The 16,700-nt window shown below is 32.3% G+C and overlaps 1 protein-coding gene across 1 annotated transcript in view; it reads left to right on the top strand.

The window, feature by feature from the left end:
• The window catches only part of EYS (eyes shut homolog), a 1,185,464-nt gene that overhangs the window by 109,959 nt on the left and 1,058,805 nt on the right, over positions 1 to 16,700 (top strand). The window contains 2 exon segments of the mRNA XM_010967844.3: positions 6,219 to 6,369; positions 15,006 to 15,145. Coding sequence (XP_010966146.2) covers positions 6,219 to 6,369; positions 15,006 to 15,145 — 291 coding nt within the window.

Genomic DNA, 16,700 nt, shown 5'->3' with positions numbered 1-16,700 from the left:
AGTTTATACTGGAAATTTTAATAAGGAAAAACAGGAAAGAATTTCAAGGTTATTGTAATTGGTAAAAGTAATCACTTCTCCTCTTTAAGACTGTCAAATACATTTCTGAAATTGAATGATATTTGGCATTCAGGGACATAAAATATATGAGACAATCACTGGGGTTTAGTATCATGGCACAGGCATTTTTAAGCTGCCAGCTGAACGCTCATTTAGAAGGGAAGACAGTCAAACTTATTCCATATTTTTTTTGAGACTTTGAAATTGATTGATTCACTGTTTGAAAACAGAAGAATGACTTGGCTCTCTGAAGATTTTCCATGTCTTTTCTAATTTTCTTCATTTAATTTAAAACCATGATAAGAATTTAATAACAGAGATTTAGAAACTAATGTTCTTCAGAGGGAATAAATAGCCTTGGGCAATATTATTCTTTATTCATACACATGTATAATACTAATATGGAATACTTTTAACGTGATTTATATACTTAAAAATGGGAAGGATTGCACTGAATCTGTAGATTTCCTTGGGTAGCATGGTCATTTTAACAATATTGATTCTTCCAATCCAAGAACATGGAATATCTTCCCATCTGATTGTGCTGTCTTCAATTTCTTCTGTCAGTGTCTTACAGGTTTCCAAGTACAGGTCTTTTGCCTCCTTGGGTAGGTATATTCCTAGGTATTTCATTCTTTTCTGTGTGATGGTAAATGAGATTGTTTCTTTAATTTCTTTCTCTGCTAATTTGTTGTATGTTGATTTTATGTCCTGCAACTTTATTGAATTTGATTATTATTTCTAAGTTTTTTTAATGTGAAGTCTTTAGGATTTTCTGCATAGAAGATCATGTCATCTACAAACAGAGACAGTCTTACTTCTTTTCTAATTTGGTTGGCTCTGATTTTTTGTTGCCTAATTTCTCTGGCTAGAACTTCTAGTAGTACGTTGAATAAGGGTTCTGAGAGTGGGCACCCTTGTCTTGCTTCTGATCTTAGAGAAAAGCTTTCAAACTTTCACCACTGAGTATGACATTAGCTGTATAGTCATCATATATGGCCTTTATTATGCTGAGATACATTTTTTTCTATACCCAGTTTTTTGAATATCTTCTTGATGCATTGACTCCTTCACTATCGTGTAATGATTGTCTTTGTCTCCTGACCATCTTTTGCTTAGAGTCTGTTTTGTTTGATATAAGCGTAGCCACCCTTGCTTTCTTTACGTGAACATTTGCTTGAAACATTCATTTCCCTTCCTGCACTCAGTCTGTGTGTGTCCCAAATCTAAGTGGAGTCACCTGTAGGCAGCATATCATTGGATGCTTTCTAATATTTTTCAGTTTGAATTCATCGGTACTTTTTCAAAATCACTAAATAGAGTAAGATGTATTACAAATAAATAAAATGCCTGTGATTCTTTTGTAGTAACTCAAGGAGAATGAATGAAAATGAAATTATAATGCAAGAGGGAGTGTGACAAAAACAGAAAATTTTCAGATTTATAAAATGTTGTACTTAAAAATTTTCAGTGATAATACATCTTTTGTGTCAGTTAATTAGCACTGGAGCCAATAGCGCTCCAATTGCAGAATAAATAAAAAACAAAAAATAAATGAAACAATTTGTACCTGAGTATATAGGTTTATCTCTTGGCCTTGTGAGAACTGGGGTGTATGCACTTTTTAAAAAATGTCATAATTGTTGTTTTCTTATCTGAAAGGACTTATACTATCAAGGCTGCTGAAAATTTACAAGAAATAAATGAGACAGTGCTTTTGAACTCATTTGAACAATGGCAAATTTTATTTATATGGCAAAATGGTCTCTCTCTCTCTCACACGCGCGCACACACACACACACACACACACACACAAATTAGAGAGAGCTGTGGTATCCCTGTTCTTAGTATCTTCACTATGTAAAGGAAAAAAAAATTCTGTATATTTAACACTGTTTCCAAACCCTGTTATAAATGCTTAAAATGAACATAAATAGAACCGGCCGGGAGTACAGATGCAGCAGTGTTAGGTATAAGCCCTGATCTGGGGATACAATTTCTTTGAAAGAAAGAAGTTTGATACTTAATACAGCACAGAAAGTGGAATGTCTAAAAGAAATCATTATCCTGCCTAAGAAGTATAGTTGTTGAAATAAATCAACATTTAGAGTTTTTATATCTCTTCATACTATCAGTCAAGGTTGCTTCCCTTTATAAAAACGAAAAGCTTTAAGAAAGCGCCATCAAATACTTCTGGCACATGATATGTTAAATCAGTTGGTTAGGGCTATAATATTGCTATGAATACATATTTTGTGTCAATCAAATAAAAGTCACAAGACTTCGGTATTGCAAAATTTGCCTTTACTGATGTAACCCAGCCTGACATGCGACACAGGAAATAGATTGCTTTTCTTTTTATGGACAATTTTCTTGATTCTCTTGTTTCTTTTTACTGTCAGTGTGAAACTACTTTATCATTGTCTTAATTTCACTGTTTGCTTACCAAAATGATGTTCTCCCAAGCTTATTGAGGTTCAAAGTCAGTTCAAGTTTAGTTTTCTAATATGCACCAGTTAATTAGCTCACTGTCAACAATGAGACAGACGTTCACTTTCAGATGAATGGCTGTATATCCCCACTCCTGGCACCCCACTCAATTCCAAAAGAAATAATGTCAATGCTGAATTATTTGCTGTTTTTACTTTTATATATAACCTGGGCAGTTAAGTACATGATAGTTTAACACTGCCATTTTTCATGTATATTTTTATTTAACACTTTATAGACATCTGTTGTTTACTACAATAAATGTAATATTAATCTTACGGATAAATGAGCTGTATATTTTATAGGATTAGGGCCAATTTCATACAGTTGACAATATTTCGTATTGGAAACAATCCTCAGCAAATGAATTTAGTCTAACCTTTAGAGGGAGGAAATTTTGATAAGTGTGGTAGGTAGGTTATGCTGCAGTAATCCCCCGCAAACATGCATATTCAAACACGCACACACTCACATCCACAAACACACATTTCATAGGCCTGGAACCACTGAAGATATTTCTCTCTCTCTTCAGATGCTAACTACATCTCTATTCCTCATCCTTCTTCATTTCAAGGATAATACCTCTATTATTCAATCAACTTAGGGTAACTAACAATCCCAGCTTGCCTAGGATTGAGTATCTTTCACTGGACACACAAATTTCAATGCTAAAAAATAATGTCCCAGGGAAACAGATGAGTTGGTCACCCTAAATCCACTCTACCAATGTAAGTGAGCCTATTTTATATCAGGAAAATCATATTTCTATTTCATGGATATAGGCTGAAACTTATGAATGTTGAGATCTACTTCCAGACTACCAAGGATTTTTTAACAAGTATTTCTTACTTAATCCATGAATTCCATGAGAAATAGTATTAAAAATAAGGATTATTTTTTAACATATTAATTCCAGGTATTAATTTGGGGCGATTAGAACATCAAATGGCTAAATGGTTATTTCCATGTAAATGCTTTTAATTCTCTTTTGGTTCAAATAAAATTGACAGAAAAAAATTAGTATTACCGTGGTACCTGAGGTCACTGTGGAACTTTAGGTAACAATGACAGAGAGGACTGTTAATTCTATTTGAAACTAACCTTTATGTAAAAGAAAGGTCACTTTAGAGCAACTGAATTCACAAAGACACTGATCTTGTCATGCAAATGACTCTGAATCATTAAATTGGTCTGTTTAAGTTTACAGAACTAAGAAAACAGTATTTAAACAGGCAACAAGTATTACATTACTCACCATGTCCAGATGAAGTCAGAATGACTTATTTCCTCCACTAATGGCATTTTCAAAATTCATTCTCAAAAAGAAAAAAAAAATCAATTTAATGAAAACCACCCGATGAACAAAATAGCATTATGCAGGAAAAAATTTATGGATTCATGGTCAATTTAATAAACACTATTCAACAAAAATATTATTAAAGTGTTGTTACTTGTTTGACATCCTTCATAATATGATGATTATTTTTTAGGAGCATCATCCGGAATAATGGTTCTCCCAACAAAATGGAATTAATCCACCAAAATACAAATCCACCTCTTCTAATAAATAAGAGAAGCTATGCTATATTTTCATGTTTTCTGTTTTTAGTTGGCTGACAGAATGCTCAGAGCTATTTAGAGATGAAGTTTTACTTTACTTCCCTGAAAACCTCCAAGCTTCCATCATACTATTTTACATTACTTACATTCTATTAGCTTGCTTTAATTTATTTTCCTGTTGTTTCTGGAGAATGTGTGAATTCTCACATGAATACGCAAGTCATGACTGAGAGTTCACATTCAGAAATATCACGATACTTTCTAGACACTATATGTGGTCTAATAAAATATATTGCTAACACTCAGGTTGTTGTCAGAAACAACTTACTGTGTTGCAGTAATTTATACATGGTAATCAAAGCTCCAATTCCCCATCCCAAATAAGCCCCTGTAAATCCAAACTGTGTCTAAAGGCAGGAAACCTATTTCAGGATAGAAGGGTCTAATGACAGATAAATTGTTCTGAGATCCCTTGGATACTATCATGAGGGGCTCAGCTAAAATCAGAGTACTGTTTTGTCTCCAAGTGACCTTCAAACTAGCAGGATGAGCACCATGGCACCCCTGTGAGCAAGGGTCCAGGTATTCCTGTCCCCTTACATTTTACTGGTCCACCTTCCCCTGAGTTATTTCAGAAGATGAGACGTCTTAGTTCTAAGTGGACCCCTCACTCCTGAGTTTACCAGACAGAAATGAGGATTCAATTTTTGATGCAGCTGGCTCTGATACTCTTAGTTTAAAACACACAGACATATACATGCATATTTACACAAATAAAACAAAAAAAAATATCTGAGAGATGACTTAGTGTAAGCTGAGTGTTTTGGGGTTTTCATTTTGTTTAAGTGAAGAGGTTACTGGGTCTTAACATGAATAATTTATTACTTTGCTAATTTTACTTTGTATAGTCTAGATTCAAATTTATTAGGCCTTCTTTTCTTTTTTAATCGCAATGAAGATCACAAATCCACTGACAGTGAAGTTGGTTAATGTCATTTGCAGAGTTTAAAATTCTATGTCTTGGGATAAAAGTGATCGGTTAAGTTTTCAGTGATCTCAAGACTTAGAAATTTATCATAGAATTCTGTTCTCCTGATAGCCACTCAGTATAATTAAATGATAATTTCTTCAGATTATTTATAACCTTCAGTGTTGATTTCAATTAGGTATACGGTCATTTATTAATTAATACAGAAACTAATACATTAAGATTCATGCATTGTCTAGCCATTAGGAAATTATATTGCAAATCTGGGTAGGAGACGATCATGACTTGAAACAACTAGAAGAAAGCGTCCTTCGTATAGTAATTGCATTAAAGGAAATGTCCGATGTTAGTTATTCCTTGTGCCTCTGGACTCGGCTGCGCTGCCCTCTGCCAAACTCAGGGGGAATTTGCTCAATGGAAACAGAAAAGGAGAAATGATTGCAGGGTGTTCTCTGAAGAGAACATATAACAATAATCTGTCTCCAGGGCTGACATGTGTCTTACTGGTTTATGTCATCCTAAGACCTCAGTAAAGTTGCAGGTAATAACACTTAATGATGGCTTGAGTATGACTTGAAATTGTTTAAATTTATTTAATTTCATTGTGGGTGTAGCCAGATATGAGTCCCATCATTGAAGACACTATAGATTACCATAGACAAATCATACTATTAGAAAACATGACCTACTGATATTAACATATTTTCAAATAATATATATTTAAAAAAACCAACAAACTTAAACAGTACCTTGGCATTTTATTAATTCTATTGAGTCACAGGTGCTTTAAATGCTGTGTCTTAATTTATACCATAGTTATTTTTAATTTTTGAAAAAAAATTATAGCTCAACAAACAGAAGGTAAGGGACTGTTGTAAATTAAGGAGTGAGTCCAAGCCAAAAGAAAATCACATAGGTGTTATGAACGTGAACATTAGGAAAGATGGTACAGAAAGAGAACTTCAGGAATAGAAGGGATAAGCAAAGAGTGGTGGACAAGGTGTGCCCTATAGACAACTTTTAATTGGTAGTTTTAGAAACTAGCTGTGCATTTTCTAAGAAAAATACTGAAACATATTCAGTAAAGTATTTATCATTTTTCTTTGCTTCCTTTTTCTAGTATATATGCACTCTAGGGTGCACAAGAAATTCCTATTGGTTTGTGAGGAATGCTTGCTCAGGTCATCTGTATCCCTGCTACTGTGGAATCATCAGCCATGATGTTTACCAAGCTGAAGGATGTAAGCATGTGTGGAAATTGGGATTTACAGGTAATCCAGTTAGTTTTTTTTTTTTTTTAATTTGCCTGAGTCATTTAAAAAATTTACCAGGCTAGTATTCATCTTCCAATCATACAGAATATTTTATATCTCAAAACACAGTATGAAGTAAAAATGAATTTAATATTCTTATTCTCTGATCTGTTCCTTTCACAGACATACATGTGTTTTGCATGTGCTACATCCCAAGAATTCTGCTTGGTGCAAAATATATAATTGTGAAGAAAACTAAAGTTATCTCCTACTGTCAGAGATCTACCTATTTTTTGGAGGGATTTATTGAGCAAATACTCATAATGATAAACATATAATTGTAAACTGAATAAAATATTCATATGGAAAGATTCTCCCATTCAACCTTATAACCAAAGAACTTGTTTTAGAAAGAAAAGAAAAGAAAATATGGGCAATTGGGAGAGGAAGTTGCAGGTCAGGTAAGGTTTCTGTGACAAAATGACCCTTGAATGGAGAATGAGGCCATGGTTGAGCAGTTTAAGAAGAGACTTCTCATTTGACTGAATTTGATTTAAAAAAAAAAAAAATTGTTTCAAAAGGTACAATGTTTCAGTTATGCAAGAGAAATAAGTTTTGGAAATCTGTACAATATAGAGCTTAGAATTAACAATAATATATTGTATATTTAAAATCTTGCTAGGAGGATCTTATGTTAAATACTCTCACCACAAAAGAAAGAACAATAAACCAAACAAAATAAACAAACAAAAATGTAAGGAGATGGGAGGAAATTTTTGGAGGTGATGGATAAGTTTATGCGTGACTGTGATTATGCCTTCACACCTCTAAACACATCAGGTTGTAGATGTTAAATATCTGCAACATTTTGTATGTCAGTCATACTCTGATAAAGTACATTAACAGAGCCAAAAAAAAAACCAAAACACTAAATTAGAAGAGATGAGTCCTTTGAAGTCCTGGTTGAAACTCTGAGAACAAGAATAAAAATTAGACTTGGGAGAGAAAGCAAACCCAAATTAAAATGCTGGGTTAAATTTTTAGATTTCTTTTTTATTTTAAAAGAATAGGAAATCCTTGTAGACTGTGACACATTAGAAAAAAAAGATTAAGTGGAGAAATACTTTGGAAAGGGGTAAATTGGTAGAGAGTTAGTTGTAGTCATATTGTGTAGTGACGGACGTTTCTGTTTACAGATCATATACAGAGAGCACGTGACAGAGGTGTCAACAGGAAGCCGAATTTTCTGGATTTAACATCTACAATGAAATAATTCCAACACACATTTGATTAACTAAATTAATTGTTTTATACAATGGCAGTTCATATTTCAAAATCTATTTTGATGAGCATAATTTTCTGTTTGACTACACTTTGAATGCTATTTGACTTAGCTCATGCAAATTGATTCACATTCTTGAAACTGCGTGGTACTTCAGTTAATCATTTTAAAGAATATTTCCTCTGTCAATGACATTTTGGCACTATAGTTTGTCAACAATCAGTGAATTAGTAGATTTGATATGTCTCTTCTCAACTAGTGGCCTGTTTCATTCAACTGACAGCAACTGCACTTATAAGAGTACTATTACATTAAAACAGTGTTGAAGTAAACTAACAAATTAACCTTTGAAGCAGAAGACATGGTAATTTATTTCATCGTGTTCATAAGATGGTGTTCTGGAGAGTTAACAGCTCCTAATGACAGAAATAGTTACCAGTTCATTAAGCAAATCACACTCAAGGCCAGAAGTGATGGAAGAGAGCAATGAGTTGTCGATTACATCATGTTAGTGCAAAAAGGAATTTCAGAGACTCTGTTGTGAATACCTAATACTTCACAAATTATAGGGTCAAACAAAAAACAAGAACAACTGAAATGTCTGGTCTCAGAACTATTTAGGAATTGTGCTAGCTCGTGTTTTTAAACCTTGGCCACATATTATAATCACCTGAGGAACTTTTGAACCATACTACTGCTGGACTTCCACTACAGAACAGTCAAACTGGAATTACAGTGAGGTGGACACAGGGGACCTTTAAGTTTTCACAGATGCTCTTAATGCACAGATTGGAAAATATACTCTACTGTTAGCAGCCTGATCAGTTCACAGGCTTCAGTGTCTGCATGGTTTTTATAACTGATTTGCCTTTGTCTCAAAGTAGGACTAATGCATGTATACATTTACTTAATTTGAGCCATTGAAATTCTTTAAAAAAAAAAAAAAAAGCTAAAGGAAACATATTCAGAACAATAAAATAGCAGATCTATTTTTTTAGGAAAAATAGGGGGAGAAATAGGAAATCAAATTGCTCATGGGTAAATCAGCTCTGAACAAATATTGTCAAAGTAATGTAACATATTTACTCATTATCCCTTCATGAATCTAAGTTCAGAATTTAATGAACATAGATAATAATCACAAAAATAAATATTGTGTGACTTCCATATCTGAGAATTGAAATGACCTAGGCCATCCAAGTGAAAGAAGTCAGTGATAAAGTCAATAGTCAAATAGTCAAAAGAAAAAAAAAATTTAAGTAGAGCCACCCAAATTCCTTTTGAATGGCAGTACAGAGATTCAACAATGCAGCTTGTCTTGGTAAAGTTTTCAAAACAAAACAGATTTTAAAAAGACAGATTTTTAAAAAGTATATAAATAGAATTGCACATTTGATGTGATTCCTATTTTTTCTGATTGCTGTTAAGATCTTATTTTATGTTTTTCTCATAAAATATAATTGAAGAGGAACATTAAAATCAAGCTGGTAAATTTGCACGGGATGCATTAATTTTACCAGCAGTAAAATTATTTTAATTGAGAGGTTTTTCTACCAACTAAATGAAGTGTCTTACACGCCCAATCAATTCTTGCCAATATGATTGCTCTACAAAGAAGGGTTGGTAATTAATTAGAAGAAGCTCCTTCAAGGACAATTGGTCTACAGTGCACAACTTGAGAAAGAGCTGACATGCACTGTTTCTTTTTAATGTCATCATCTATGTTCATTATATGTATTATTAGGTTTGAGAAAAGGAGATACTGACAGAGTGGATAATGAGTTGTGAAGTGAAATAAGATAATACAGGTCACGGTTAAGGAAAGAAGAAATCATAACCAAAAAAAAAAAACAAAAAAACAGGAAAGAAATTCACTTTGAACACCTTTCTTTTCTTTAAAGCTTTTGATAGTTACTGTTTAGTTAAATAAATTAAACACATACATTGAAAACATTTAATATGTGCCAGTGAACTTTTTTTCCTAAATGAATAACGATTGCCACATTTGAGAACTGATATTGCAAACCAGTATTTACTTTTAATTCTTTTTGTTCTTTAAGAAGCAGTGAATCATACTTCTGACAGAGATGGTTCAAGATATTAATTATAATTTATTCATTATCAGTTACTTTTGTCATTTTACGGTGATTATTGTGAGAGCAGAAAATCCTGTATCTCCAAAGATATCTTTATCAAAAGTATTTTTTTCTTGCCACACTGCTCCACTTTCAAGTCTTCTTTTGGTAAACACCTTCTGTTGTTTCCATATCCATTTAAGATTTTAGGCCCTTACTTCAGGCTTTGAAAAACAAATCTGAATTTTAAAAACCAACTGTGGTTTAGTACTTTTAACTTATACTGCATATAATAATGTTTTCAAGACAATTTTCAATAACAGAATTATGTTAATTGATTAATATGCTAAACAGAAATAAATGGCTTTCAAATACAGAAAAGAGCTAATTAAATAATATAAAGGAAGAAAAGATTTCATGTAAACAGCAGTTAAGATATTCAAATGCCTAGGACTAAAATTAGCCAAAAAATGTTAAGTTCGAAGTTGAGCAGACTTTAAATATCGCCACAGTATAGTTACAAACACAAAATCTGGGAAAAAGTTTCTGAAAATATACTATGCTGTTGGAGAGCATAGTCAAGGTTTCAAATCTCCATATTATTTCATATATTTTTTAGATTTCAATGAAATAACAGCAATGTTTTTGTGTTTATTTTATTTCTTAAGGTCCACATTGAAAACTAAATAGACAAATAAAGCCTAGAATATTCTAAAAAAAAATGCATTATGTGGGTTGGCGGGGTAGAGACTTAGCTCTGCCGGCTATTAAAGCATGTTATAGAGCTTCAATAATGAAAAGCATTGATAGTCAAAAATATGCAAAATACAAAGTCCAAAATTAAATCCAGTCATGCTGAAAAGTCAGCCTGTGATAGAATTTGCCAGCTCCATCATTAGGGTAAAAAGGGATTCCTCAGTATTTGATGTTGAACAAGTGGGTAGTCATCTGGAAAATAAGTCTGATTTGTTATCTTAGAACATACTCTGGGTTAAATTCATATCAATAAAAAGTTTTATATATAAAAATTGAAACAATTAAAAAATCAGAAAAATGTTGGAGAATTATTTTATAAATTTGGATGGGAGAGACCTTTATAGCTACCAAACAAAATTTAGAAGCCAGAAGGAAAAAGCTGGTAATTTAACTACATGAAAAGCAAAAATATCTGCTTGTGAAAGATGTCATAGAAGCAAATGGCAAAAGAAAGCTGTACATGAATCACAGAAAGTATTCCTAAATATATGAAAAAGTGCTTAGCTTTACTTACTGTGAAAGCAAAGCACATTTTAAAAACACCGTAAATATATAGTTTTTCCTCCCATAAGTCTGGCAAAACTTTTGAGTTTGTCAGTTTCATGATTATATCTATTGCTGCTGAAATGTAAAACCACTGTATTATCTGAGCAGAGCAATTCTGCAATATTTATTAGTATTATAAATATATATACTGTTTGACCTAGCTTTCCCATCACACATAATTCCCATCCACTCTATTGAAACTTTTGAGGATTATATTCTATTTTTCAAAATTGAGATATAATTGAAGTATAACTTTATATTAGTTTCAGGTGTACAACATAATGGTTCTCTATTTGTATACATTGTGAAATGATCACCACAGAAAGTTTAGTTAAGATTCATCACCACACATAGTTATATTTTTTTCTAGTGATGATTCCTTTTAAGATTTATTCTTTTGGGGGGAAGGTATAGCTTTGTGGTAGAGCAAATGCCTAGCATGCATGAGGTCCTGAGTTCAATCCCCAGTACCTCCACTAAAAAAAAAAAAAAAAAAAGTAAATAAATAAATAAACCTAATTACCTCCCTCTTCAAAAGTAAATAAAAGTAAAATCAATTTAAAGATTTATTCTCTTAGCAATTTTCAAATGTACAATACACTATTATTACCTGTATTCACCATGTGGTACATTACATCCACAAGACATGCATTTTGCAATTGGAAGTTTGTACATTTTGAAGACCACATCCCATTTTACCCATCCGCCATGTCTGGCAACTACCTATCTGTTCTCTGTATCTATGATTTTTCTTTTCCTTTTAGATTCCACATATAAGTGAGATTATACTGTATTTGTCTTTCTCTGTCTGACTTTGTCACTTAGCATAATACCCTCAGGAGCCAGCCATGTTATAATATTGTAGCCAATGGCAAGATTTCATTCTTTTTTATGGCTGAGTAATACTCATATACATTATATATATATACACACCACATCTTCTTCATCCTTTCATCCACTAATGGTCACTTGGGTTGCTTCCACATTTGGTTATTGTAAATAATGGGGGTACATGTACCTTTTGAAGTTAGTGTTTGTTTCCTCTGGATCAATACCCAGAAGTAGAAATGCTGGGTCATATGGTAGTTCTATTTTTGATTTTTTGTGGCACCTCTATTTGTTTTTCATAGTGGCTGCATCAGTTTATATTCCCATGATTGTATCCTTGTTCAATTCCCTTTAATTTAGAAGTACATGTTTTTGGATTCTTAGGTTATCTCTAAAGTATTATGTAGTAGTATTATGTCACTAATAATTTCTCTTTTCTGATTTATTTTTCTGTACCCTTAAGTCCAAAAATTTGACATTGCATCTCCAAAATGGTCTCTCATTTTCTCATAAATTCTTTTTATTTTCCATTATTTTGTTTTGTTTTATTTTCTATTCTAGTTTTCTAATTAAATATCTCTAAACTAGTGTTGAAGTTTCTGTTTCATTATATTTGTAATTTTCTAGAGCATTTTCAACTGTCCATTTTCTTGACATTCTTTTCTTTTAAATAGATAAAATAACTTTTCTTATGACTCTGAGAATATTACAGTTTTGGTTTGTTTTAATTTTCTTTTGTTCCATTCATATCTTGATTTCCTGTAAGTTTAATGATGGTTTGTTCTTTCTCACTTGGAACCTTTCTACCAATCGCTAGGTGACCATATTAATGGCGAGGACCTAAGTAGATATACCGGGGGCTTGCCCTGTGAGGAAGGGCTGTGATGACTGTAGCTTTGATAGGGAGGTGCAAGTTGAATCCGCCTGTTCTTTGGGGGAACGAAGGGAGCATGGTATCCTTGATGCAGGAGCTTCTGAGAGTTCCTTTCTCCAAAGAGTAAACCTTGAAATTTATTTGTCTGTGTGCCTGCGGGCAGTGAGTGAGGAGTCAGAATAACACCCAAATTTGTGATTTGGGGAACAAGTCATGTGACTAATCTCCCTTTTTCCAGAACCCACCTCAGTGCCACATTCTCAGATATCTTAAAGTCTTAAGCATCTCAAGATCTGCTAGGTAAATGAGTTTGTTTTTCATGAACATCCCTTCTAATGAGACCTTTGTGTTTGGACTGTTACCATTCTGATAATTTAGTCACTATACCTCCACCATCTTTTCAGCTTTTTAAAATTTGTTTTCTTCCTTCTGGTTCTCTTACAGGATTAAACCTTTTCTTTCTTTATTTTTATTTCCTTCTTTCTGAGGCCCAAGGAGGAAGAGGCAAAAATGCCTCAGTTAAATCCATCTGTTTAATCAGATACATCATTATGGAACACTTCGTACACTGGACAACTTAGATGAAACAGATACATTCCTAGAAAAATACTGGTTGATAAACTGATTCTATAATAAATACAAAATATGAATAATCCTACAATAATAATAATTGAAATTGATAAAATAAAATAATCTTTAATTTTTTCACAATGAAAAATACTGGAAATATATGGTCTTATATCCATGTTCTCCCAAATATTAAATAAAGAGTTAAAGATAATACTAATTCCTCCAGAAAATAAAGAGGAACACATACCAATTGATTATACGGGGCTGGCATAACCATATTATAGTTGTTTTCTTTCAACACATTGAAGATATGCTTTTTATTGACATCATTAAACTTCCTTCTCTTTCTTGTGTCTGATCTGCTGATAATCCTATCCACGGATTATTTTATTACTAATGTAGTAATAATTTTCTATAATCTTAAACTATAAACAGTCATGTTACACTGGTCAGGTTAAAAAGGTCAGAAACATTCTTCACAGCTTCCTAGAGTCTTCCTTTTTTTTGAGTGATGGGTGAGATTTCTGAATGAGGTACATACGCAGCAGGGACATTTCAGCTTGTGAGCCCTCTCTATTTAACAAGTCAGTTTTAAGTTGCATAGCTTGGATGATATTTTCCAGGAAGTTGTGTCTCAGAAACCGTAGGTTTGTAAACGATAAGCAATTCTAAAATAGGGCTCTGAGATAGAGGACTTCGTGGAGAAATCTTTTCTCCCTAAGAAATATTATGATCTCCTGACTAGCAAGTTTCTTTTCACAAGGAGATTGTATCAGGTGTCTTATGTTTTTTCATTACCTGGAAATGTTACATCCACTAATGAAAGATAACAGATATTCAGCTCAGCTAAACTAACTCCTTACTCCCCACATTCCTTGGAATTCATGTTTTTTTTTTTTCTTTTGGAGTCACCAAATCTCTCATTCCATAAGTCCCTATCATTTTACCAGTTATAGTCATCTTTTCCTATAGATGCTTCAACACATTTATCATAGATTTTTAGAGTCTCTGTATGAGAATTTGAAGCCTGGGCCATGTGTGTGTCTGTTTTTACCAAGTTTCCTCTGAAATATTGGTCACATTCTTTTGCTTGTTTGCAGTCTCATTTACTGTATCACATATATTAAATTTAACATCAGAATGTGAAGTAGCTACATTGTATATGTATGAATGTGTTTATGTATATCTGTACCTACTCAGACACATACACACATGGACACATACACATCCCCGTCCTTTCTTCCTTCTTGTCAGAAGACTAGGGAGAGGTGTTGACCATTTTTCTAATATAAATTTTTTAAGGATATTTTTTTCCAAATTTCTTTTGAAGTGGTTCAATATGCAACTACAATATATAAAGAGTAAACATGTTTTTGGTATACATTTTATTGTGTTTATCATTATTACATTATTTTTATAATTATTAGTCAGATATTTATTTGGCATTTGATTATTTGAAAAAAAAAAAAAAAAAAAAAAGCAAATTGGCCTGGAAGCTGTGTCTGGTTCTGTTGCCCTATTTCTTAGTCCATTTCAAAAATGAGAGGGTTGGGCCTTATTCTGCTTTAAGTTTCTTTCAAATCTAACATTCTGTAAATGTAGATGCTTATTTTGTGGTAGGTGCTGTCACATTGATTTTATCAAGTAATTTGACAACTGCCTTTAATAATTCAATGTGAATTCCAGTTGTGACAGATCATTTAATGTTTCATCTCTTCGAAAGGATGTAAAGGTGGAAAACATGAAGTGGTTACCGGTGCCCACTTCTTTCTCACCCCCAACTGCACAGAATGCGCCGTCCGTGTGAACCAATCTGAAGCCACTGGTCGAATATGTTGGTTGCGACATGAAGGAACAAGGGAGGTAAAGTACATTTATGTGGTAATTTCTCATTGTCCCTTTAACTCATAGTTGTCTGTTTTGAAGAAAGCTGGAAATGTTAAGGTTGCAAATTCAATGTTCAAGTTATAGGCATAACTTAAATGTAACTTCATAAACAAATTCTCAACAATCTATCTGGAAATCTTTTTAATTTATCTTTATCATATAGAAAGGTAATACATAGTTTTAAGAATCATTTTATCCCCGTCTTCTATGTTTTATGCATGTTATAATCTACTGATTGATTAAAGCCTTTAAAATGCAGTTGTGATAATGCCACTTTCTTGTTTAAAGGCCATAAAGAACTATCATTGTCTTGAGTTAAATCTCTGAAAGATTTCTAATTGCAGGTCAGTCTTAGCACTAACAACTCTGGAGCCTAAGACAAGGGTACAATGGGTAGCCCCCGTTTTCACCATCTCACATCAACCTTGTTAAATTCAGGATAATATTTTCAAACGAATAACAATAAGAAAATGAAAATTTTAGAATCTTAATTTTAAGTAGATATGGAAATTTTTGTCAAAATGATTCAGGAGTTTTCTAAAAAGTTTAGAGAGTTAACCTAATATTTGTCACCTCTCTTGTCCAGACACAACCAACTTGGTCATTTTATGGAAATAAAAACCAAAGTTGAATTTTATGTTTGGTGTATCATTCACACAAAATTTTCATTAAAGATTCATGAGCTCTTTTTATTATGAAATCTATTAAACCCACTAACATCGAGCCAGCTTAACAAAAATAATGCAAAGCCCTGTGTACTTAAAATACAGCCCTCTAAAGAAACATTACAAACGCAGGCAAACAGACTTCACACTCCTCAGACTTTCTGATTTCAAGTATGCCCTCAAATATAACTTTTATTATTTTTTAAAGTTCATAAACATATGTATTAGATTAATATACTTGTACATGTATGTATTTAGCCAATCACAGATAAAATACTATGCACATAGATGATTAAAGTTTTTAGCTTTAAGATACATTTAGCTTTATAAGTATATTAAAAACAATATATATTACATTTAATTTACTAATTAAGTAACTGTTTTAGAAAACAAACAAGCAAATCACTTATTTCATATATATATGTTTCTATTTTTCTTCATTATTTTAAAATAAATACCAACTTTATGTAAAGTAATTAACATCTGTTTTATTAGACTCAAGAGATAGCACAAAAATAAGAATCCAATAGCTCTTTGTCTATTTTATTTTTTCATGATCACATGTTATATCACTTTGACAACTTTTATGTTAGACAAAATAAAAATACCAATAAAATATAAATATACATCACTTAATGACATACGCACATCTTAATTTCTATTCCATAAGACAGTAATTAAAACTATATTTAGAGATTAATATTTGTATATTTTCTTACTTAGAAATTGTTTAGGTATCCAAAGATAATTTATAAATTCAATTTAATGTCAGTGTAAGGTCTTCCAAATATTTGGAATTTTCAATTTACAATATCATGTTAAGTTCTTATGATTTGTAATATCATCAATAAAACATTCTAGTACAT

The sequence above is a fragment of the Camelus bactrianus genome, chromosome 8 (genome assembly GCF_048773025.1).
Source record: "Camelus bactrianus isolate YW-2024 breed Bactrian camel chromosome 8, ASM4877302v1, whole genome shotgun sequence".
Lineage (NCBI taxonomy): Eukaryota > Metazoa > Chordata > Mammalia > Artiodactyla > Camelidae > Camelus > Camelus bactrianus.
This window is presented reverse-complemented; position numbering and strand designations above follow the sequence as displayed.